We start from the raw sequence: 26,118 nt of genomic DNA on the forward strand, positions 1-26,118 counted from the left end.
ACGTACAGTAGAAATAGCTGGCCTTAAAAAAATATAGTGATTTTTTTTTTTTTTTGTTTGTTTCTCTCAGCAGTTCTCGGAGCGTTCGCAGGCTGCTGAGGTTGTTGAGGGGGGAGGGGGCACAGTGGGTGAGGAAGATCAGTGGGACTGGCTGTGTCTTTGAGGGGACGGTTCTATACGGAGAGGGTGGATGGAGGAAGGAAAAGCCCCACAGTGACTGACTTTTTGTCCCTCTCAGTGCCGGCTTCAGCGAGAGCGAGCCGTCCTCCTCAGTGGTGGATGTTGAGGTTTCTGAAGTAGTCAAACGTTGCCCCCAGGGCCCAGCTCGTCTCTACGTTGTTCACCTTCTTGGCGAGCTGTTAAAGAGTGGGAGGAGAGAGGGGGGGTTCATTATAACCACAAAAAAAAAGTGCATTTATTTTGCTTTTCTTTCTATTACAGCTCTCGAGTGTCTCACCTGCAGCACAGTGTTTTCCTTGAAGCCGAAGCCCTCCTTCAGCAGACAAGTGATGTATGTCATGTCCATGCAAAGGAAAGGGCTGATCGCACGGTATTTGGTCATTTTGTTGCACACTGCAAACACACAAACACATTTATTTTTCATTTTTTTCTCATAAAATGCGACAGAAGCACAGCAAACAGTTTAGGGCTTTTATTTTCTTGGAAGGAAGTGACTTTGACGTCAATTTTGTGTCCATTTTCTTTTCTTTTTCCCAATCCCAACTGTCTCTGCTGTTGCGAGAATGAGACACATACATTTTAGATGGTCAAACAACACCTCTATCTCTGCTAATTAGTTTATTTTTTAAAAAGAAGAAATAAAAGAAGGTATATTTTTTGGGTGAACTGGCCCTTTAAAAGATTTAAACGGTTTTGTTTGGCTGCATAAACAGGGAGGTGTGAGGAGAATGGCTGAGGGTCAGCACAAGGATAGGTTGTGGTGGTAAACAGTAGTACACTGTGTGTGTGTGTGTGTGTGCGTTCTTGTATCTGTTGCTTTGTGGTGCTTTGTGAGAAATATGGTATAAAGTGAGGACATTTTTGGCAAAGTGAGGACATTTTGGATGATCCTTACATCTGTTAAGGGCTTTTTTGGTGGGGTTGGGGGGGGTTAAGACCTGGTTTTAGGGTTTAGCATTGGGTTTGGGTTATGGTTAGGGCTAAGGTTAGGTACTTAATTGTGATGGATAAGGTTGGGGTAAGTGGCTACGGGATGTGTTATGTCTATGTGTGTGTGAGTACTTGTATTCATGTATTTGTTAGGACATTTTGACCTTGTGGGGACATTTTTGTCTGGGCCCCACAACTTAAAAAGGGGCTTTTTCAGGGTTAAGACCTGGTTTTAAGGTGAGGCGCTTAGTTGTGATGGTTAAGGTTAGGGTAACTAGGGACTAGGGAATGCATTAAATCAGTGATGTGTCCTCACAAACATGTAAAAACAAGTGTGTGAGGACATTAAGTGTGGTCCTCACAACTTTAAAGGGCCTTTTAAGGAGGTTTAAGTCCTACTTTTTAGGGTTAGGGTTAGAATTCAGTTTAGGGAAAGGGGTTATTATGTCTGTGCGAGAATGTGTGTGTTTGTCAGGTGCCCTCCTGCCTGGGCCAGACAGACAGAGACAGAGAGACAGACATCTGCAGCTCAGGTGCCAGCTCAGCCTCAGCCAGACCATGTGACCATGTTCTCACAACACAAACAGCCTTATATAACACACCAAGCTCATTCTTTACTCTACTTGCTATAAATCTGGTTTTCACTTTGAAGTGAGCTGCAGAGCGTGGCGTTTCATGGTTAAACGCGCAGAAACGTTTTTTTAATTTTTTTTATAGTGATGTCAACATATATTTATCCCATAATAAACTACAATTTCTTTTATTTATCCATGTCCATGACACATTTTCACAAATGATCGGTTACATTTTACTGTTGTAATAAATTCAGCTTTGAAGGCACCAGCTGTGCAAGTTTGGCACCACGATACCAAATGTTCGCAAGTGACTGTTTTGCATGAAGTTTTGTTGGAACTGTTAAGATATCCTAAGCAGGATCCTTCCCCGTAGAGAAAATAACTATTACCTTCTTTGGCTCTCTTCTTGAAATCCCTAACTTCAATTGCACCTCCTCGAGTGGGGTCTGTGCAGGATAAGACAAAAACATGCAATTTGAATTCCAATTTTGTGCAATAGATGATAATTAGCGTGGCACAAAAAAAGATGGCCGCTTGGTCACTCACCGATGAGGCCGGACTCCACGGCTCTGTCGAAGTAGTAGGAGAAGGCGTAGAAGATGCTGCTGCCCTTCACCTCGTACGGCTGGTGCACTTTGCCTTTAATTACCTTCATCACCTCGTAGTAGCACAGCTTGTAGCCCGCGTAGCCTGAAGAAGGACAGGGAAGACAATTGAAGAATTAAACGCGGTATGGAATGCAGCTCTGGAATGAGTCGCCTCGAGGTCAGCCACGGGTTTAAACTCGGGGGGGGTTCACCAGAATAATACAGCAGGGAAGCCCCAGAAGGACAAGTGTCACACAGCACCATGGGTATGGTTGGTAGAGTTGTGCCAGGGAAACCATGTGCTGACAAGAGTGACGGTTAGCGCGGCCCTGTTGGGCTGTCTATTTTTACCACATAATTGTGAGCGGTCCAGATCAAGCCGCTCGTTACACACACACACACACACACACACACACACACATACACAACTCAGGCCCAGCATCTTTTGGCTACTTGACTGTGGTATGGGAGTGACTGCCTTATTTGTGAACTTAACTGACAGTTTTCTTTTCGTTTAAATACAAGGTTGACTACAATATAATTGTTCAAGAGGGAGCAACAGAGAGAGAGCAGATGACAAAACATGCATTTGGCGCCAAGGGTACAGAAACTTCAGCGGCTAAATGTTCTCATGGGAGAATGTATTATACTGTACGCTATTGTGTACCAGAGTTTAGGAGAGGAATGCACGCACTGCTGAGTCCAAGGCACTGGGAAGGCAATCAAAACCTCAGAGTGCTTTTATCTTACCGTCTGGAATCCCGCTAACTTTGTAGGTGGTTCCTCCGAAGCTCACATCTTCACTGAACTTTTTCGGGAGGCACGAACTTCTGAAGACTTTCCAGTCTAGACCTGGCATAGCAAAACAAAGGGAAAAAAGTGTGTTTTTTTTCCACCGTCCAGTGACTACATGTATGAAAGAGTGAGAGGTGAGAGAAGGCACTAGAAACTCTACCATCGGCTCCGAGTGCTCCAAGAGTTGCCAGTCGAGCTGCGTACAGTCCATTTCCAAGGTAACTACGGTGACAAAGGGATATTGTTTTAATTAAGGTTTTAGGTAGATGAGTGTATTTTAATCTAGAGAATATAGAGAAGTGGATTTCTCACCTGTGTGTGTAGAGCTGGTATGTATTGTTGTACAGGTTGAATTTGGCAATGTAACTATTGGGTGCAGAGTCAATAGTTTTCTGTTGGATAGACAACAAATATTAAATTGCGTTCTTTTCTCTTTTTTTTTTTTTTACATATTTGTCTAATTTAAATTCACCTTTGACTTGGGAAGGAATGTGATTTGTGTAGATCCTCCGCCCAAATCCAGGATCCCTACTGTCCTCCTCGTGCTGGAGTACAAGTGACCTGCAGGAAGTAAGCACAGTGTTAGACTAATCCCACTGGAAAATCAGCAAAAACACAAACACAAAACACAGCTGTGTTTTTTATCTCCAGTTTTAGGTTGTAATTCAGTCCGACACACCGTGCCTGTGGCCACCAAGAAGGAAAAATACTTCATTGGTTTGAAGCTCAAGGCTGTTGTTTAAAATAAATCAGTTGCTATCGTAGCTGTGTGTGTGGAAATACTGCATGTTTTTGTAACCTGAGTGAGGCCAGTGATTCAAGCTCATCACCCCATCCCTCCCCCCCCCCCCCCCACCCCCCAGACAGGAGACAAGAGTCTTTCACCAGTGGAGCTCTGTGTACACTGCAGCCTCAGCTATGAGCCTCCCGACCACAAACACCAGCATAGCAAAAACACAAGCAATGTCTTACCTGTGAGGAAGTTCACCGTGACCCAGGCGAGGACTCCTGAAAACAGCACACACACAGGATGACAATGTCAGAATTAGACCTGAGAAGTGATTACAACAACCTCCACTGAGGTTCACCACGCAGGCGTTCACACTGATACACGAGAGGTGACTCTTTTTTTTTTTTTAGTCATTCTCCCACTTCATTATGAAGTCACAACACTGAGTCTATCAACATGTCGTGACGCAGAACAGCCCAGATAATTACAACTGTCCCAGATGTTGGTGTTGCTGCACTCGTAAAGCGAGGACAATAGATGCCACAAAGAATATGATGATACACAACACTGTGAGGTTGCCTTAATGAGTCATGTAAAGGATCACACTCGACTTTTGGGTGTATTTATTTTGTCTTAATATCATCGACATGTTTTTTTTTAAGTGTTAACTTAAGATAACCCACCTTCGTTCATCCCGTTCATGATGGAAACGCTGTCGTGCGGCACATAGAAAGGAGACTCCTCGAATACCTCTTGTACCTGTGGAGCACATGCATTGTTGTTTCATTAGAAGTGCAGTCAAATACTGTGCTGCACCGTCTGTGCACCCAGACTGTGGGAGACAAACAGCGCCTGTTCTGCATTAGAGTGACAGATAACTCAACCACAGGCATGGCTGGAACAGTAGCCTGGATTTAATAGTTGAAATGACAAATATGGTTACTCCACATAACCCCACACAACAGCTGTTTTTTTTTTTGCAACATGATAGTACCAAAAGGGCAGACTTGCTGCAATTTCTTCTTTTTTTTCAGAGACGCTTGTAAGCACTTAGTGGTTTCTCATCCCGCTCCTCGGCGGGACGGGTGGTGTCTGTGCCAAACTGTCTGAGGGCAGAGGCAAAAACGTTTCCTCACCTCCTTCAGAAGAGAGCTGGCCTTCTCCTCGGGGAGCAGACGCAGACCCGCTGTGGCCTTCAGCACCACGGGCGTCCTGCTCCAGTCTTCCTCCGGAATCGTCTTCTTGGCGATCTTCAGCAGCTGGCGGACAGTGTTGCCGCCCTGCAGAGGACAGAGAGTGAGATTAACGGAGAGCAGAAGTTAATTTTGGTGATTGAGCAGACAGGAGTTGGCAGGAGTGACACCGTCGGCAGGAGCGGTGTTTGTAATTACACTGTGTTTACATCACATGAACCCAACCCACCAAAGAGCCCGGTGTTTCACAAACAGTGAGCAACTCCCTCATATGACAATGAATAATAATAATAATAATAACAAGGTTGTACCCCACAGACATTGTTTTTTACCGAAAAAAATTGTAGGCATAGACACGTACCTCTTCAGGGTTATCCTTATAAGCAGAGAGACCAGGTTTCACTGCATGGTACATTTCATTGTCCAGAACCGGCAGCTCAACTAAAAAACAAAAAGATATACAGAAAGAACATTCATTTAAAAACAATATTATAAGAAAATATGTTTCTAAGTATAGAGTTTCTTTTCTTTTACTTTTCATGACATTATAGACACAATTTACCTGCACCACAGTTCAAATTTAGAAGTCTGCTTCTCCCAGCACAACTGAGTCAAAATAAATATCCACTTTTTACTTCCATGTCAGTACATGTCTGTCCTTCCTTACACCACACAGTGACGTGTAAACCCTCCAACATTTACTACTGTCTTGCCTTAAATAAAACATCCACTTATATTTAATTTTATGACAAATTTTTTTTTTTTTCTTTTTAGCACTTGCTATCATTTCATTTTGATTTGCACACTGGTTTTGCGTTTTTCAAAAAAAATGTAGTAGTGCATGATGACTAATGGTATTTGAATCTTGCAGGCAGAATGAGTTGGGACTCAGCAGCTGCAGCATGTGCAAAAATCCGTTCTCTTACTACAAGTAAGTGTCGCATAAAAAAAATAAAAGTCACATCATCATTTAGATAAGTCAATGAATAAGTAATTCATTTGATGTAAATCTAAAATTGATGTGTTAAAAATCTCCTGTAATAGTTGAAATGTAATTAGTTAATTGGGAATGCTGTTTATTTCATGCCCGGAACCAATGTTTTCCCAGTTGTTGCACTACTACGGTGTAATTAGAAGGACTGTATACAACGCAAGGTGAGTCGCACTTTATTCATTTATTGGTTCAGTCTGAAGATTAAAGCAGACGATTAATGGACTTTCAAGACACTTTCCAAGAACTATAACGGACTTTAAACCTCTTTTCACATGTATTTATCAAACTTTAAACCTCTTTCACTGGTATTTGTCGAACTTTAAGCGTCTGTGTCTTATGTCGGCGCTGCGCGTCCTCTTTTGTGTTTCATTTTATATGCTAATGTGACGCTAATGCGCTCTTCTTCTATGGTCATATAAATACAGTTCTCGCGGCGTGAACAAGACTGAGAGGAGAAGAGAGTTACACTTCTGGTTTAGAGAGAGGAGGAGGAGGATGAGAGGAGGAATGATGCACTCACCGGGGTCTTTCTGGATGAACTTATAGATGTGGATCCTGGTGCCGGTGCTGCCTGCGTCAAACATGACCCCGTAGAAAACCCGACTCACAGGGGTGGAGGCTTCGGGCACCGGCCGGTAAACCTCCACAGGTGGGTGGTAGGGCTCGGGCGCAGGGTGCACCACCTCTGGCACCGGGTGGAACGCCTCTGGTAATGGGTGGAGGACATCAGGTGCCGGGTGGAAGACCTCGGGCACGTGCGGGTAGGCGGGAGCGCGGGGCTGCGCCGCGGCTGCGGGCACCCGGTTGGAGATCTCCGGGAGGAGGTTCTCCGTGTTGGCGTTGCCGTGGCCGTTGGCGTTGCCGTGGCCGTTGCCGTTGCCGTTGCCGTGGCCGTTGCCGTGGTGCTCCCGGTAGCGGTAGAAGTGTGGCACGTAGCGGTGGTGCCTGTAATAGGTCGCCTCCGCAGCTGGGATGAGGCTTCCGGCCAGAAGCCACAGGGATAAAGTGAGGAGCAGGCGCGGCGTGGACATGGTTTTCAGCCGGGCTGGAGAGGAGACAGATGGAGTGAAGAGGAGGAGAAGAAGGAAGAGGAGGCGGAGGAGAAGCCCTGGTGGATGCTGGAAGGAAAGAGGAGAGAGCAGAGGAGATGGAGAGAGGCAGAGTGCACACTCAGGACTGTCCGGTCATCTCTTAACACTATATAAAGACATAAGGGCTTGGCATGGTGCCACACCATCCACAGCCTTCCACCAATCCTGTGGAGGTCCATCCCAACTCAACTCCCCCTCCTCCTGCTGGGAGCTGAGCTGGAGACTACCTGACTACACTACCAACTTCTTTCTTTCTTTCCAAGAGGAGGAGGAGGAGGAGAATTATTTTAGGCTGCGTTTTTTTTTTCCCCGACTCATCTTTACTGGTTATTCTGGAGCCAAATAACCCCGTCAGGACAGAGAGGAGTATATGGGGTTTATGGAGAAGTCAAAATGAGTGGTTATGAACAGCTCGCAGGGGAGAAATTCAAAAGAAATCCCTTTTAAAATAGTTTTTTATGGGTGTATTTAACTTGACTTGTCGCAACTTGACTCAGGATTCCTGGGCTCCACTTAAATTAGAAGTCTTGTTGTCTACTTAGCAAAAAATTATAGCACATTTATAGAGTTTTTAACATGAACGAATACAGTTTTTTTTTTGCCACAAGTGCATTTGAGTTGTTCCATGTCTCTTCTTTATATTATTGAAGAAGAGACATGAAATCAGTATCAACTGACCCAATATAGAAGTGAAGGACAAGGTGTTTTCAGTCTCGTCAAGTTAGGGATGGTAAATGACACCAATATAATTCCTGATAACAGAGAGATGGAGAGAGATTAAATCATTTCATTGTTAGACAATTTTTCCTTGTGCCTTATTTGTCGTTCCTGCTTCACTGGCAATGTCACACAAAGGACACAAGATAATAACAAAGACATGAATGCAGTTAATTATAATGATACGATTAGACACACAAAACAATCACAGCACAATGAGAACAATCCTTAAACTGTCTTATTTACCCCTTTATACAATATAAACATACAATAAGATTGTCCTCCTTGGCCCTGATCGTATATTGAAGAAGACTTCAATATACGAGGGGGGGGGGGTGACCTGTATCTGAGGAGGTCCCAGGATGGAGTGTGCTGGAGTGAAGGAGGTAAGAATGAACAATTACACAACCTCCTCTCCGCACGATCCTCCAATAATCACCACATTAAATCCACGGCAGCAGTTTCGACAGCCGTAAAAATGCAAATGTGACCTGCACTCCAGCTGGCATGAAAGAGAAGAATGTTTGCAATCATCTCACTCCCACTCATCCCTGTGTTAACCACAGGCTTTCCAAGGGAAAAAATAGTTGGTCAGCGAGGCACGTTTCACGAGAGAATGCATGAAAAGCATGAGTGGCCGGTTTCTCTGGGGTGAATAGCACGACATCATAAGCCATGATGCAGCCAGTGTATCGCTTAATGTTTTCCTGTGTGAGTGGCTTTGACTGCAGGATGCAGCAGCAGCAGCAGTGGAGGCTCACAAAGGACAACCATGATGTTTGCAAGAGGATTTGTACCAGTCTGTGATATTTTTCACCCACTTTTTCATCAACAGAGAGATGACAGCGGTGTGAAGCGGCAGGCACATGGTGAACTGACCCCATCCCAACCCACGACGACCGCTTCGCCCTGTGCTGCTTGCAGGCGACTGAGGCTGAAACCGAGCTGTCATGACAAGGGTAAGGACAGGGCAGAGGTCCTGCAGATGGGCACGACAGAGTGCAGGAAGTCCACAGAGAGGACAATGTGGGGAGGGTGGGGCTTGGCACCAGCATTCACCCATCATGCCACTCCACTCCCAGGACACTCGACAGTGCAAAGTACTGTTCCAACACTGTAATTTGGACTAAAAATATTGGACTTTCTTTCCTCCTTCCTTTTTTCTAAATACTGTGGCTACTTTTTTCAATCCTGTGGCTCACCAGAATGGTCTTTCGCCCCTATCAAAGCATACATGTGCAGGACCTCTCACTGCCCATGGATGTCATGGGACGCACGTTGAATAATGTTTCAAAGGGAAATCCAATATATCGGTTATAAAAGACGTCAGATTTTGGCAACAATCAGTTTTTAGCCATTTTCTCATTGTTGGTGTTCAGACACCTTTTGTGGTTAATGTTGCAATTAAAATGGATTTTCAGGCTTCTGTGTTTAGGCAACTGCAAAAGCCACCACGAGGTATTTGGCGCATGAATCATGTTTTAGGTGGAAACTACAACGCCCACTTTATTTCGCCATTGGTGATGTGATGCAATAGGGTCTTCCAAGTGCAAAGGCATGAATTTAAAAGATTTAAAGAAATATTTATTTGGAATATTCAGCCTAGAGTAATGACGACCAGACTAAACAAATCGACTGAAGGACGAATAATATTCGTCCTTCAGTCGATTTGTTTAGTCTGAGTCACGCTCTGTATGTTCCCCAGAGCGTGTTTCGGATGTCGCTGCATGTAAACTGTCTCTCTACAACATGACACAGCACATTACAAGCATTATGTTTAAAACAAGAGCTAGTTTCGGTACAAGGTTTGGTATTTTGTTTCAAGTTAACTGAAACCGTAAAGCATGAGAAAGGACCCCAGCTTTGTAATCTACGCTGCGCAATATATCATTAATATGCTGCAATGTTACCCTCAGGAATGCCATGTTTGTGGGTGTCCTACCCCAAAAAGTCCATTGAAGAGGCCTAAACCTTGTCATTACAATTCCAGTGATAATGACAGCTTTGAAAAGCTAGGGGTTATTTCAGTTTTCTCTTCTCACTGTCATAGTAATTACCTTTAAATTTAGTCTTCAAACTCTGTTCATGATGCCAGAGCAGAGAGCGCCCCTATATGCGTCAGTTTACAGTAGCTACACCCAACACTTTTGCTACATCTCCTCGTTTGTTCGATGAATAATCTGCAATAGGACACTCTCTCCGACTCCCTCAGAAAGCAGAAACAAGATGATGGCGAGAACCCCGTGGTTTTGCGCTTGAATTACGACCTGGGCTAACTTTACATTGTTTCTGTTGGACGAGCTTCTTCGAAGATGTAAGCCAACGCGCGTTGATCCCAGCGGTTTTCCCATAACTACAGCAGAAAACAGCTGCAGGGATGGCAAGCGAGTAACACACAGTTCTTTTCAGGACAGCATGGACAATGCTGCCGCGGGGAGCCAAGCGTATCTCGTGTCATCATGTGGGAGGACATCATGTGCAAACAGATCCTGTTAGATAGAAGCCCAACATGACAAAGCTGCAATTACAAGACAAGTGACAAATACAGCCATTCTGTGTCAGTCCAGAGGTTGTTGAGCAGAACAGACAATCCGCTGCATGTCATGATCTAACACGGTGATGTGTGGACTGATTGAAACACAGAATTGCAAAAAGCAAAAAAGCAAAGCGAGTGCTAAAATGCCAAACACTCCGAACCTCATGAATTGTTTCCTTTTTTCTGATTCATGTTTTGTCATATTGTTGATTTTCCCGTAATTGACATTAAAATTGATTCTGCTCATGTCCTGGAGTCTAGGTTGGAACCTGTCCTCGTCCACTCACAATCTCTACCCCTGTGTTTGACAAAACCCAAACCTCTAACCAGCTCTCGGTTGCCAAATGAGAGCGAGCCCTCCTATGATTCTGGGTGAGTTTTATGTAACCCACACGCTTTTGCGTCCAGAAAAGGCTTTTGGGTTGATTGCATTTAAATATCAGATGTGCATGTGCACAAACAATTTAAAAGAGATCACCTGAAAATACTCGCAGATTCCTGTTGTTGTTGGAGTGAAGGAGTGTTGTTGTTGTTGACACCTGGCACGAAGCAAGGTTATAATAGTTTTGGATTATTCATTAGTAACCTCGGACCCTATTTTAATTGTAAGAATTATTCATTTTAGTTTATTTTTTTAGTTTTGACTTTTTGTTTTTAAAATTAGTTAATTTTAATTCGTTTTAATTCGTTTTAGTTTAGTTTTTATTCGTTTCAGTGTTGGTTTTAGTTTTTTTTGTAATAAGGATTATTTGCCAGGTGCAAGATTCAAAAATGCATATGAGCCCAAAAGGATTATGCATGAAATTAATTTTCAAAGACATAACGTAAGCACATTTTCGCTACAATTTCAGTTAGTTTTATAAACACAGTACACATAGTTTTCATTATTTCGTATTCGAATAACCTTGGCACGAAGAGAGCATATATTATTCTTACAAGTCATGTTTTTGTGCTGCCATTGTAAATGCTGTCACTATTCCTGGGTCTCTTGGATTTCACTGTTGTGTGCGGCACCTGCATTAGATTTACTTGCGATCTGGCAGTTTAAGTGTTACAGTAGTAACAATGAATTATATTTTAGTTTCTATTGATTTCATGTGCTAGACAGGAAACTTCAAGTCATTATCAAGGGAAACTAAAAAAATAATGATTATTTGTAAGTGATAGTGAATAAACAACAAAAACATGTAGGGCTGCAACGATAATTCGACTTATCGATTACTGAATGAATCATCAACTGTTTTGATTATGGAATAATCCGTTTTGAGTGTTTTTCAATAATTAAAAGACATTTTCGCATTTCTCAGCTCCTTAAATGGTAATATTTTCTGGTTTCTTTGCTCCATATAACAAAGAAATAATTGTGGGATGTGGGCAAAACAAGACATTGGAGAATGCCATAATTATCATTATTATTATTATTATTATGTCATACAAATGTATAATGAATATTATACAATACCTAGTGAATTGGCAGTTGTACCCAACTGGTTGCTGACGCTCGTGTGGACAAGAAATGTGACCCTTCCTCGGCTGCACCGTCTCCAAGGCGACACAAACACAGAGCACAGAGTACAGGAGCCTGCTGTTGTTACCGTCTGCACAGTGTAACCCAAACAAACTCAAATAATTTCGCCAGAGATGCCAAAGAAAAAAGTTGGAAAAGTGAAGAGAGCTAAAGCAGGGTGAGTGCACACTTCTCTTTTCTTTTTAAAGACATTTTTGTTGTTATTTAATGGACAGGACAATGAAGCATGAAAGGGGGGACCCTTTATACTACAGCGTGACAGCTCTACCAACTGAGCTGTTTTTCTAGAAAACGTAACTAATATGACGCGTTTTCTCTCAGGAAAGGGAAGAAAGATGGCAAGCAGGAGTCAAAGGCGGACAAGGAGTCAGACACGGAGAAAGCCAAGGCCACTGCTGCCCTGTGGGAGCTGAGGTCAAAGGTCACAGACCAGTCACTCTCACAGTACCAGGAAGCCTGTGGTAAGCTGGCGCGAGTCAACGAGGAGCTCACCACGCAGCTGTACAGAGCCGAGAAGGAAACCATCGACGTGTCGACGTTTCAGCAGAAACGGGACGCAGACAGAGAGCAGCAGGTAGAGGTGTCAAACAGTATGAAGTTGTTAAAATTTCACACTATGATTAGAATCTAATCATAGTGTGAAATAGTATATTTTTTCACTTCCAGATACCTGTGACTAAATGAGTGTGCCTTTATAGACGCAGTGTGATCTGTAGGTTGTAATGCACATGTGTAAATGGTAAATTTAAGCATAATATTAATGAAATTGCGTTTATTTCTCTGAAGAAATGTCAGGTTTTGTAAAAAAGATACTTCATTAAATGGAAAACAAAGGAAAACATAGGTTATTATGCTATTATTTTACTGGCCCGGCCCACTTGAGATCAACTTGTGCTGGATGTTGCCCCTGAACAAAACCCCTGGCATATAGTATGTATACTACTAGTTTATAATTAATAAGTATAATACATGTCTGTTACATTCGAAACCATTGTCAGACGAGTTCCAGCTTCACATGGACTGTCTCTATATTTCTCAATTTCTCCTACCTTGATATAAGGTAACAGTAGTCTTGTATAAATTACCTTAAAGGGATACTTGAGTAAAAGTATCTTACTAAAAAATGACTTTGGTAGAAGTTGAAGTCATTTTGTATAATATTACTTCAGTAAAAGTATATATATATAAAAAAAGAAGTAATGATTGAGCCATGGTAGCTCAGTGGTAGGGCGAGTTGTCTTTCATCTGGAAGGATGTGGGTTCTGCCAGTCTGTGTGTCCTTGAGCAAGACACCTAACCCCATGTTGAAGCGTGTGAATGGGTGAAAACTGCAGTGTAAAGCAGCTCAAGACTAGAAAAGCTCTATATAAATACAGACCTTTACCAACTATTCTGATTTTATTTGGTAGTAACACCTAACAAAGGAGTAAATGTACACAATTTATTTAGGAAATGTAGTGGAGTAAAACTAAACGTTGCTAGAAATATAAATAAAGTAAAGTACAGATACATGAATTTAAGTGCAGTAACAAAGTATTTGTACTTACTTATGTTACAACACTAGATAAAGTGCAACGTTGTGGTGAGACAGTTGCAAACAAGACTGAAAACACAATGAAGTTCCGCAAAAAGTTTCAAAAGTAAATTTAACTTCTTCAAAAACCCAGGTACAGCATTGTGATGGGCTATATGCCTTCTGTCCCCGCCCTCCTCTACGATCCCGTAGTATACATCTAAAAACAAAAACATACAAAGAAAAACACCTGTTTTTGTAGAGTGCTAAAAGGTTAAGTTCCGGCAACGTCGGGTAATATAAAGAAAATATTGTTGTGAGTGGACAGAGAGGAATGCGCTCAGCCTGACGGGTTATTTTTCTTATCTATTTTCAACAGATCAGTTTGCTGCAGCAAAGCCTCAAAAGACAAAAGGCCCAGGCACGTGAAGAGCAAAACAAACTGGTGAGTTCATCTGAAACGTAGCCACAAGAAAAGAAACGCCGCCTTCATTTGGTCCACCAAGCATGTTCACAGTATTATTCATAGTCCCGTGATTTACAGCGGCGACCTGCAGCATCTGAAAAGAAATGTGCTGAGCTGTGTTTCAACAGCTGTCCTGCATGTGTAATTATGTTCACATTTATTATGTAAGAAAACAACAACAACCAAACAAGCAACCATATAAAAAAAAACACAAAAAAAGAAAAAACAAGCCCTCACATTCCAAGTTACATGGTCGAAAGTTATTTTTAATCCATGTCAGTGGCCACACACACACAAAAAATGCGTAATTGAAAAGTGTTTGTTTGCAATGAGACAAGACATCGCTGTTTTAGATGTGTTAAGTATAGCTACCTCACACACAGCTCTTTACTCTGATACACCACGTCGAGTTACGTAATACACACACCAAACGCTCTCATTTTGACTTTAATTCCCACTAACCACCGCTGCTGGTCCTTAAGATCACACTGTCAAGCTGACGCGACACATTTGAAGTGGCTCCGCGAGGACGAAAAAGGTGCAAAAAATAACTCTGCTGCTTGCTTCTTCTTTTTTTCGAGCAGCTGTTTTCAATCTTCCAGCTTTCTTGCTTCATGCTGGTAAAATAAGAGTCCAATAAGCAGCTGATGAAGAAACAAGAGGCACAGTCTGGACCGACTTGAAACATCACTATTTTAGACATGTGACTGTCACACATGTCCCCCAGAGGGGAAAAACACTGTCCTGTGGTCGACTCCGGTGATGTGACTTCCAGACGTGTTGTTCACAGAACCTTTCTTACTGAGAGGAGATAAAGTGGTTCTTCTTAAAAATGGACTTGTGCTAATGGAAATTGCTCCATCAGAAGCACTCCGGTTTTTGTCTTTTCCATTAGCGATAGTACTTTTTTAGTACCTGCTCTGATGATGTTCCAACTGCACCGATACGATGTGACATAGACAAACTGCCGATCAGAGTGCTGTCACAGGAAGAGTCATGAGCACGACGTCCGATCTACAGTTCGAACTGTTGCCGAACTGTAGATCAGTTTAAAAGACTTAAGAATCCTGAAAAGATGCGTTAATCGCCAAAGGAAATGTCTAAAATCTCAATATTTAACAGAAGAGTCATACATGCTTTTGTCTCCTCTCAATTTTTTCCATTCACTTTTTATGTGTTTTAATAGGACAGAAGTTGACAGTTTAACTGGGACAAAGTGAAAGGAGCACATAACCCCTGTTTTAGCTGTTTTAGAATTAAATATAAAGATATGTTGCTTTAGCCCCTTATACTGTATTTCCCATCTCCTTGTATCTTTACTCCCCAGAAGGTTCCCTGAGGTCATCAGAACAAAGTCTCTTGACGGCCTATTTTCCTTGCTGTAGTATTTTATTTGCGACTGTGCTGTGCACTTTGTGATTTTTATTTGTGACAAGTGCCACATAAAAAAGCTTTACTGACTTACTTACAATGACTCTAAACTTTAAAAAGGTTCAAAGTCACGACTTGACAGCTCACAGAGAACAAAACGGCTTATGACGCAAACCTGCAGCGGAGTGGCTCGTCACTGTAGACAAATGCATATCTGAAGAATAACGATTAGGCCTATAGGTTATAATCAGGTGGTCGATAACCTCTCATTTAGTAGTCATAGACATGTTTGTGGTGTGTGCGTGTTTTGCTAGTCTCTCATGACTTTGGTCAGTTGGTCACATTTCTGCTCGGCCCTGGCTCCTCCGCAGTAGCATCTTGTGGCATTTAGCCTGACTGATCTGTACTTCAGCTGGCCTTCACAGGAGAATGGCCGATGTGAACCTCGGGACAAAAACTTCCCTTCTATGACCAACACACGCCGCATTCATGGGAGTTTTGGAAGCAGCTCTGGATCGCCCTTTCTTGTGGGATTCAACCTCACAATCAATCCTCACCTGCTTTTCAAACGGTCTGTGACGTGGCTGCAAATCTGGATGAATCAAAGTTGTTTTTACTTTAATCTCACTTAAGCTTCATAAATATATTTTTTTTCAACGTAAAGCATATTTTTCTTGGGATTAAGACACTTTGTTTCCCTTTTCCCATCCTGTAAAGTGTGCTCCATGCCATTTAACCCTTAGAACATAGAGGATTGTGGCTGCTTTTTTACTATGTTAAATCGCACAGTATATACAGAGGCTATAAGAATGTACAATGTAGAGTGTCTTATATCCTTTTTTCAGCACAACCTAGGCAACTATATAAACACACCTGAGCAAAAAGCACTCAAAATGTTTAAAATCGGATTGAATTTGTGAAATCTGGAAATACGTCACAGTTCAAAGTTCACTTAGCTCATTTTTAGGAACAAAAAGCAAAGAAAAACAGTATAATTTTGTGACTTCTGCACAATACTCGCTACTTTATATCTAAAATGTGATATAAAATTAATCATAGCTTTGACTCACCAACACATAAGAAGATAAAAAAACATAAAAAAAAAAAAAAAAGCCTGAATATGTGACCTATGACCCCCAAATCTACCCCCAAAGTGCACCTGCGGCACAGATCTGTGCCGTGTGACCACTAAGGGTTAAAGATGATCTACAGTAGCTCATACGTATTCACAGCCCGTATTTGGTGTGTATGTTTGTTTTTATTTTGTGATCTAATCAAAAGATTGGTGTCAACAGGTTGACGATTACACACTCCAAATCAACGAGATGAAGGAACTGTTCAGACAGAAGTCCAGTGACTTCAACATGATCCAGAGTGGGATGAGGAAAATCGAGGAGTTTCAGAAGAAGAAAGCCCAGATGGAGCAGGAGCTCAGTGATGTGAGGAAAAGACAAAATGTGGCCTTGTTAAAGAGCAGTTGTGTGTACGTCACAGTGTTTAAAAAAATACTCTCAGTAACCATGACCTCTTTTATTCTGTAGATTAGAGAAAGAATGGCTGCTGCTGACAAGGAGCACAGGGAGAACCTCAACAAAATGGAGTACAGGTTCTTCAAAGAGAAGGTAACGTCAGGTGCAAACTAACATCTCATGACACGGTGACATGAATATTAAATATTATTATGAAATAATTATGTGCTGGTGGGGGCCACACGGTTGGTGTAGAGGTTCGCGCTCTTGCCTTTGCAGCAAGAAGACCTGGGTTCGAGCCCCAGTTGGAACAAGGGCCTTTCTGCATGGAGTTTGCATATTCTCCCCGTGCGTGGGGGGGTTTTCTCCAGGTTCTCTGGCTTCCTCCCACAGTCATTTGGAGGATAAAGCAGTAGGAGATGGATGGATGGATTATGAAATACATGTGTGGGTTTAATCCAGGTTCTCCGGTTTCCTCCTACATGCAGATTTGGGGATGAGGCAAATTGGACGCTCTAAATTGACCATAGGTGTGAGTGTGAGAGTGGGTGTTTGTCTCATGTATGGACCTATCCAGGGTATACAGGATGTATCCTGTCTTTCACCCTATGTCAGCTGGGATTGGCAACCCTCATGTGGAGGATAAAGTGGTAGAAGATGGATGGATGGATTATGAACCAAATCAGTTCAAGTGAAAGACTCAAGCAACTTTAAAATTTTCCCACAGGCTCATCTGGAGCGGGAAGCTGAGCAAGCGATAGCCAACGCGGTGGAGCGGGCTCACAATGAAGCCATCGTGTGAGTGCACTGACCTTTCACAACCTCATTTTGTTCTTTAACCTGCACTTTGATGCGCTCAGAGTGCCACAAAAAAAGAATCAGCTTATTGATATAAATGTATATATAACTGGCACTGATGTTATTTCCGCTGGTTTAGTGTACATCACCAAAGCCAATGATCACATCGTCAGCCACCCCAGAATATACTGAAGGGAGGAAAGCGTGTGCGGAGGAACATTGTTTATTACTTTTGAGGCCATGGGATGTATATTTCGCCCTCTGCTGTGTTTAGTTATTTCTTTAACAGCTCATAAAAACGTCAACATAGATACTGGTGTGGTCCTTTTAGTCGCTTGAGTGTCAGTAATTGACTTAATTTTAAAGGGGGGATTTGTTTAAGGTTTTTTTAGTGTTGGTGCTTTAGCATTCCCAGTTGTTAAGTTATTACCAGTCGAGCAGAAATGTCACAAGGTCAGCATTTAACTTTTTTGCTTCATTCTCACGAGCTGAAAAAAACCACAGTGTCTATAGTAACTATAGTTTAGCTTCTTCCCTTGTTCATGTGGTTGCAATGCTAACCAGTTAGCAGTATGTAGCAGCACTACATTTACATGGCCACCAATAATCTGATACTAACTAACCTGAATAAAATGTTATTTTGATGACGATATGATTGTCAAGGCAGTAGTATAATATAATACGTAGTTTAGATTTTTCATTAGTTTTAGTTTCTATTTAGTTTTGCCTTTTTATTTTTGTTTCATTCTTTGTAAATGCTTGTTTTGGTTTCGTTTGTATTAGTTTTAGTTTTCTGTGATATGGATTATGCAAGTTGCAAAAAGGTCATATTAATTATTGTGTCATAAAAGCCCAACAAAAGATGCCATTTAAAATATATGAGGACACCATACTGGTGATGTTCGATGCAGTTACTGTCATCAAATAGCCAACAAACTGAAGACACGTGAACATAACATAAATAATTATAAATAACTCTCATGACACGTCACAAGTTGTCATCTTCCAGTTTGACCGTATTTCTGTGACAGTCATCAGAATATCCTTCTTACATGACGGTGTCTTATTCAGACTAAAGTTTTAATTGGGTTTTAGGTGGTCATTGTAGATTTTAGTCTGCACTGAGGCGTTGCTGTGTTTTGCTCGACTCTCTTGTGTTGTAAATGCAACAGTGGCTTGTAGTTCTCAGCAAGCCATCTTCACCACAACTCACTATAACCTTTAAACTGCAATCCAATCCAATCCAATCCAATACAACTTCATTTATAAAGCACTTTAAAGACAACACAGTTGGCCAAAGTGCTGTACACAGACATGACAAATAAAAAAGTTTAAAAAAAGACTGTAAAACAATAAAAGACAAACAGTGACTGATCTGCTGACCAGAGAGTGCGCGAGGGAGCATATGGCTGAAGCAGGTCGGACAGATACTGTGGGGCGAGACCATGAATACATTTAAAACAATAAAAAAATATATAATCTGGAACCTGGGAGCCAGTGAAGAAAACTTGGAGTAATATGCAGCGTTTTTCAACTGTAGTTGAGCAAGTGATGTCAGACTACACCCAACATAGACTTATATAACTCGTAGGAGCCATGTCTCGTTTTTATTTGTGAGTTTATATTTAATTTCTAATATTTTGCCTGAGGCTGACACCGGCCCAGGGTCATGTTGGGGTCACCTGTCATTATAGGTGTTGCTGATTTCAAGGTTATTTCTACATCTGCACGGGTTTAAAGGTGTTTATTATTATGTAATAAATCTAAATCAACTGGCCATAAAATTCTCCTAATATGTCACAGAGACTCAGGAATAATGTTCATATAACAAACTGAACTCACCAACAACAACAGTACAGACAAAATATTTGCATAAAAAATATATTTTGCAGACTGAAAATCATGTTTATGTTTTGAAATCATGTTTTGGCATGTGGCGCCACCTAACGCCGTCTACCAATCATTGCAGTCAGTAGAGTCTCAGCTGCTGAGCAACCACGGGTTGCCAGTTACGTCAGAAAACAAAACCTAAAAGACCACGGTATTTTGAATTTGAATGTAGTAACCGTTTTTGGCCACATTATTACATATGGCACCTTTAAGTTTCCATTTTGATTTGTTTAATGGAAATAGAAAAATAAGTAAAAACAATACCTAACAGCAAACCACCAGCAGCCAAAGTACAGGACTTAGACGCTACATTATATAACTTTAGGCGCTTCAACTGTCATATTAAAAAAAAAAAGCAATCAGCAGCCCACATCATCGCATTTATACAGTCTTGACTAGTTTATTTTATAATGTATCTGTTTAAGTTAACTTTGAATGACAGGTGCAGCTTAAAATAAATCCAAACTGTGTCCACACAGTGGTGTGTTCTTAATCCGAGACAAGCTTCTCTGTGGCTCACTGTGTTTGTCCTGTAAACTGTCCAGGCAGTTGGACGATGCCTCACACTCGGTGTTCAAGGAGAACGTCCGTCTCAATGAAGCACTGAGGCATCACACCAAGGAGGCGCAGAGCCTGCAGAAACGGACAGACTCTCTGGAGAAGCAAAATGCCTCGCTGGCACTGGACAAGGTATGTTTTTTTTTTTGAGGACCATAGGACAGCAAACAAACAGTGAAGCCTTGGACAGAGACCGTTCAGATGTCCATAGAGTCATTTTCAATCATTTCATTTATGAAACACTTGTCGCATCCGTCCAGAATATATTTCAGGTGGTTTTTCCCCTTGTGTTGTTTACTTGTGCTGACCTTGTGTATTTTGCTTGTGGTCCTCCTCCTATCCCCCCACCACCTCCTGACTGCTACCCAGCCTCTCAGTGGTCAGTGGTTGTGGTGAGTTTCCACTGGCGCACGGGGTTCAAATCCAGTGGCTTCTACTTTGCAGGTTGCTGGCACTGATTCGTCAAGACAAATAAATATTGGGCACATTAATCATACCTCTAATGATGACAGTAATTCAAGGGAGCAAATCCACCTTGTTGAAGTTTTGGCCACTCACTCAACGGCTTAGGCTCATACACAAATCATTATCTGTCTCGTTTGGCTACGCTGGCATGAAAATGAAAGGGCCTCAATAGTCAGCTCAGTGTCATATATTTAACTAACCTTCTCTCCTCCCTCCAAGAACACGTTTGAGTTGACGGTGAAGAAGAACACAGCTCAGATGGTGGCGCGAAAGGATGAGCTTTTTAAACTGAGGGCAAAGGTCGCCTCCCTGGAGCAGGCTCTGGAGCAAAAGTCAAGGGAGGTTGAGCGAGAGGAGGAGAAGGAGAAGGAGACGACGATGGTCCGAATTCACGCGGGCCAGGTGGAACTGGAGAAGCTTCAGAAGGTGCTTGGCATGCGCGAGAGAGAACTGGGACACGTCAAGCGTCTCGCGGGCACTATCGTGGAGCAGCGCACGGAGCTGGAGCGGTTCTTCCACGAGTCGCTGTCTCAGGTGAGGCAGGAGATCGTGGACAGCAGGCTGCGCTACAAAAAGGAGGCCCTGCAGGCTTATCGCTGGAGGCTGAGAGAAGCCACAGCGGGCAAGCTGAAGTTCCCACCCATCCGCACCTTTCATCAAAGCCCCCAGAGCAGCAACTCTGTCTATTCAGACATGGAGGCAGCGGCGTCGTGGTAGGTCCACATCCCATCATTTGCATGAATTTTGTGTGAGGCTCTGTGATATTTTTACTTCCTCGTGGTTATAAGTGGCAAGTCACCTGCAGCTTCCTAAAAGCTCTATGGTTCCCAACCTGTGGTCCAAGAGATCACATGTAGAAATTTAAAGTTTAAATCTAGCATAAATGGTTCCTCGCCATTTTTTTTATTTTTTTTTTAAATGAAAAAGAGTATAAGAATATACAACATAAACACAAATAAAGTGAAAGGAACAATATTTTAGAACATAACAGAACAGTGTTTCCCAAACCTGGTCCTCGGGGACCCCTGTCCTGCAAATGTTTCCCTGCTCTAACACACCTGATTGATTTCATCAACTTACCATCGTTAGTTTCTGAGATGTTATTGTAGATACAGGAGAAGACCGAGCCGTATGACCAAATCTTTTGCCTTTCGGGAACTGCACTGATGTTACGAGGCCACCAATGATGGCTGGGGCGAAATCTACGTATTTCTAAGATCACATGGTTTTGTGTCTGCAGAAGTTATCAAATAATAGTTTACTCTACCCGGTAAAGGGTAGAGTAGATAGTGCATGCAAATGAGTTTTAACATAATTCTCTTTTTTTAGGACGCATCAACCAGGCAGCAAAGTTGAAATCTCAGATCTCACATGGGAGCAAAAGGAACAAGTGCTCAGGCTTCTCTTTGCTAAGATGAACGGCCAGAGGGAAAGGTAAAAAAAAAACACTTCACATTATAACTGTTCATATTTGACTAAGGTAACACATTCAAATCCATGTATCATCCCCTAAAGCGAACCGAAAACCTCTGCATCAATTAACTCTGAAGAACAAAGTGCAGGGACGCCGAGCTGCAGCTCAGCCTGAACTCATGGTGACTCCTCCCTCTTTTTAATGTTTTAAACAGCCATTTTTCTAGGCAGAAGAGGATACCATAAAACATCAGTTAGGTTTTCAACCAATTTTCTTTTCCATCCAGCTGCTTAAAAAGAATGAAGAAAGAGTCTGGGCACAATAGTAAAAATAGGCCGAGCCACAGAGTCGTGTGCTTGGAAACAAACATCTGGTCATGTCGATTTGCTCTCAGCCCATTGGCCCCTCTTCACGTGCACTTGCAGTTTATTTTGTTCTTTGAACGCTCTTGTGGTCAGAGAGCAGCTGGTAACATGATTTGCAGAGAGGAGTGTTCGGGGGATCTGGATGTATGGGGGTATAGCCGGCAAGAGGAGATGTATATTCGTGTTAACGGTGGTCTGGCACCTAGTCCGGCAGAATAACGCAGAGCATTTGGCGACCCAGGAAAGTCGAGCTTTTAAGTCCTCTTGTCTTGTGCTGACCCCGAGTAAACCCCTTTCCTAGACAGACTACAGGCATGAGTGGAGAGCGTGTGCTGAAACATGGCTTTTCACTACGAGGTGGAGTATTTAAAGCCGCAGCGTGTAACTTTTGGTGATTTTCTTGCTGTCGGTGGTGGTTATTATTCTGCCTCTGTTCGGATCCTCATGAACTGAGATGATGTCATCTTATTTGGCTGCTGTGCAGAAACGGGTTCTATTATAAGACGTGACTAAAAAGCCTCTTTAGCGCAAAAATTAACATGTATGCGCCGGCATGTTTAAACCTGGGTGAGGCCGCTAAAAAAGGGCGATAAACGCTGTTCCCATTGGTAGGTCTGCCCTGTGGTGTTTTTATTTTATTTCCACCGTGCTTCACCCCGAGACTGAATTGTGATGTCATGGACGTGCCGGAAACAAAACGAGTTGGGGGAGGAAAAAAAAATAACAACAACACAGCCCATGGGAATAATGTTACCATGGTTACTAATTTAGGCCACAAATGTGAATTACATTTGCTTGCTTTACTGTAATTGAGTAGGTTTTTTGTGTACTGAATTGTGTGAGGAAAGACAGGTGAATGATGAGAACAGGTGTTAATTAATCTCTGAGTGAGTGAGAAAGTTGCAGCATTTATGACCTTTGACCCATTTTCACTGATACATTATATGTTCAAATATTTTATTTTGTTAGCACTTTAATTTGTAAAGGTTTGCCTTTAGTTAAAAACAATTCATGCGAGATTTGTGTCCCATTTTTGTCCCTTTTTGCATGACACAAGAAAGAACCCCAACCTTGTTTAAAAAGGAACTAAGTACATTTTTAAAAAGCTACTTTTTACTTTAACTTGAGTACATTTTTTAGACCAGTACTTTTACTTTTACTTGAGTAAAATGTTATCAGAATAGTGGTACATTTACTTGCGTGTAAAACATACACGCATGTAGAACGATAACCAAAAGCCATCCGTTTTTTAAACTCATATTTGGTTGATAGAAAGTTACGTTCGTAGAAATATCATAATAAAACGGAATATGTATCCATTCTTGGCCCTCACACGCATCAGAACTGCAACTCTGCGATTTCTCGACAGGAATGTCGGCCGACATCTGGCTTTGTCTGCCACCGACGAGAAGAGGATTATCGACAGTGATGCTGCTGCTGGGTAAGACACTGAAGGAATGTCCGAGAATAAAAGTCCTGCCTCATCCTTGCAATTACGAGGCCTCTGCAGATTTATTGGTCCCACATTCCATGTTTAGCTGAAGATGCATTTGCTGTGAGAACACGAGTGCCTGCGAGTGATTTATCAAGACGGTTGCATTTTAGCGTTGCATAATGATGACTGTCTTCCCGAATTAGAGAGGAGCTCTCCCCGGCGACTTTCATCACCCAGGCGCCTGAATTTGTTCTGCCCTCGAACCCAAGCAGCTTGCCGGATATACACACCACATGACCTCTGTGCAGCCTCTACATTGAACATCACATTGTATTGTTTTGCCTCGGCTCTGTGCGATTCCCACAGAGCGTCAATCATGGACTGATGTTTGTTTGTGCTTATTATAAATCTCTTATGTATGCATGTATGTGTATATATAATTATATATAACTTGTGAGTTTTTCTCTTTCGCAATTAAAGCTTGTTTCAGTTCTGTCATCACCTATTTCATAATCTGTCACTTGTGAAACACGGTGCATCAGTAGGAGATAAGAAGATCACATGGATCCATTCAAGCCTTATTGAAAAACAACGTACATTGGTAAGTATCGAAATCATTGTTTATGTTTCTGTAACGGTTAATTCCCCAGCACAATATTTGTTATGCAATTTCCTGAAACTTGGTGGGAAGATGTTATGGACCAAGACAAACAAAAAAGTCTACCGTAACCACAGCCTCAACTCAACAGGAAGTTGGCCATTTTGAATTTTGTTGTCCGTTTTGGTGACTTGCACCCTACGTAAATGTCATATGGTTTCGTGTTTTAAAGGTTATATACGGCACAATATATAATAAATAGACTATTTTTTATTGAAAGTATGTCTCGCGTATGTATGTAATATAGCAATTACTTGTTTCAATATTATGGATATGAGGTTTCTGAGTGAGATTGTGTTCATATACTCTCGATTGTGATATGTTACAAAATATTTCTAGCTTTAGTCTTAGTTTTAAACTTGGCAGTTTGAGAATATAATTTATGTACAGAGATACTTTTTTATACCAAACCATATCTTTATTTTATGTAACTCTCTCTATTGTTTGTGACACTTGGTTTAGGTCTCCCCCCCCCGAGCGACATAAGGTGGTATCATCAGTGATAAACTGTTGAAAGGTTACAGAGTTAGGTGTTCTGGTTTTCCAGGCCGAACTTGGATGGAGTCTCTCGCATTGTTGTTTGTTTGTTCTTTGTGTTTACGACAGTTGGCTTCCCCAGTGTTTCATTTCTGACTTTATGTGTGTTAAACATAGTTAATGTGTGGAGAATGGGATGCACTGGGATGAGGGGAAAAAAGGTTTATTTATAATGTTTAAAAAAAACTGTGTTTATTAATAAATACCCACTTGTTTTTTATATACCTGGGAGATCCTCTAAAAAAGAACCCTGGCAGTGGAAAAGGGATGGATGGAAGTGGTGACTCCGCACTGCAGATAACAAATAGTGTTGCCTTCATTTCCATAAGTGTAACCTTTGTAAAGCAGTTTCCCCAAAGCTCCCAAATTGCCAGCATGAGTAAGATGCGGCTGATGAGAGATGTGGTGCGTCTATGCTGTTTAAAAAAACAAGCTTACATGAGTGCACTAAACACGGCTAAACCTGCGGCTTATTCCTGCCGTTTGGAAAGCATAACATGCTCTTATGAAAAGGAACGAGAGCCTAAATAAAACACTTTGTTATGAAGGCAATAGAGGCACGCCACGGTTGGTTTAGAGTGTTTCAAACAGAGGGAATGAGTTTGGACACACTGGGGCATTTTGGCAAAGATAGAAAAGTAGATGTTTTGGTGCATCGAGGTTTGGAGGAGAGTGCAGCACATGGCCTGCACAGCATTCCCCGACATGTGAACAGCAAACAGAGCATAACCAGGCTCCTCAGGCAAACAAACAGGGAAAAGAAGTTGGACGTCTTTTTGCCACGGTGTCAAACAAGACCCTCGGAATCCCTTCTGAGTTTAATTTAAGATTTCCCCTGATTAAATGCTACCAGGAAAAAAGTGTTTCCATGTCCCCCTGTTTTCATTCAACAAACATATATTTGCTGTAGCTATTTGTGGACTTTACTGGCGGAGAAGTGGAGGGAAGGGGGTTCCCGAAAGTGTGTATTTTAGGTTGAGGTGCAAACAAGGCTATACTTGACATGGAAAATGATTTGTATTAAGGTTTTTTCAAATAGAAATGTGATGCATTCTCTGTTTCAACATGCTGTACTGACATGTCTCCTTTCTTTCAAAACAGACAAGCACATGCAGTCATCAGGGTCCACGTCGACCTCAAGAGTGTATTTATGAGATACCTGTGCCGTTACCATCGGGGTTCCTGTGACCAAAAACGATGGCATCATCCAGAGTGTCTGCCTCAAAAACAATCGACACAGGCCTGAAGATTTCTTCACACTTCATCTCGGGCTGTAAAAGCAGAAAGGTGAACATGTTTATTTTAACTTTTTATTTGCTTACT

General features: G+C 42.0%; 2 protein-coding genes across 2 annotated transcripts; one reads left to right on the forward strand and one right to left on the reverse strand.

Moving 5' to 3' along the window:
• Positions 1–230: 230 nt before the first annotated feature.
• Positions 231–7,015, reverse strand: entpd5a (ectonucleoside triphosphate diphosphohydrolase 5a; the record flags this gene model as incomplete). Its single annotated transcript, XM_083906920.1, has 13 exons — positions 231–356; positions 458–573; positions 2,075–2,131; positions 2,232–2,375; positions 3,023–3,124; positions 3,228–3,289; positions 3,380–3,459; positions 3,540–3,628; positions 4,040–4,075; positions 4,481–4,556; positions 4,934–5,077; positions 5,352–5,431; positions 6,505–7,015. 13 exons carry the CDS (start codon positions 7,013–7,015, stop codon positions 270–272), a joined length of 1,584 nt encoding a protein of 527 aa, XP_083763046.1. The 3' UTR covers positions 231–269.
• A 4,954-nt stretch (positions 7,016–11,969) lies between these two features.
• On the forward strand, positions 11,970–23,897 carry bbof1a (basal body orientation factor 1a; the record flags this gene model as incomplete). The annotated part of the gene is made up of 11 exons (XM_083910294.1): positions 11,970–12,013; positions 12,178–12,430; positions 13,749–13,814; positions 16,502–16,645; positions 16,748–16,828; positions 17,403–17,473; positions 19,909–20,053; positions 20,606–21,099; positions 21,716–21,820; positions 23,535–23,606; positions 23,804–23,897. The coding sequence occupies 11 exons, from the start codon at positions 11,970–11,972 to the stop codon at positions 23,895–23,897; spliced, it is 1,569 nt and encodes a 522-aa protein (XP_083766420.1).
• Between the last annotated feature and the right edge of the window lie 2,221 nt (positions 23,898–26,118).

This window comes from Microchirus variegatus (assembly GCF_963457635.1).
Source record: "Microchirus variegatus genome assembly, chromosome: 2".
Taxonomy (NCBI): Eukaryota; Metazoa; Chordata; class Actinopteri; order Pleuronectiformes; family Soleidae; genus Microchirus; species Microchirus variegatus.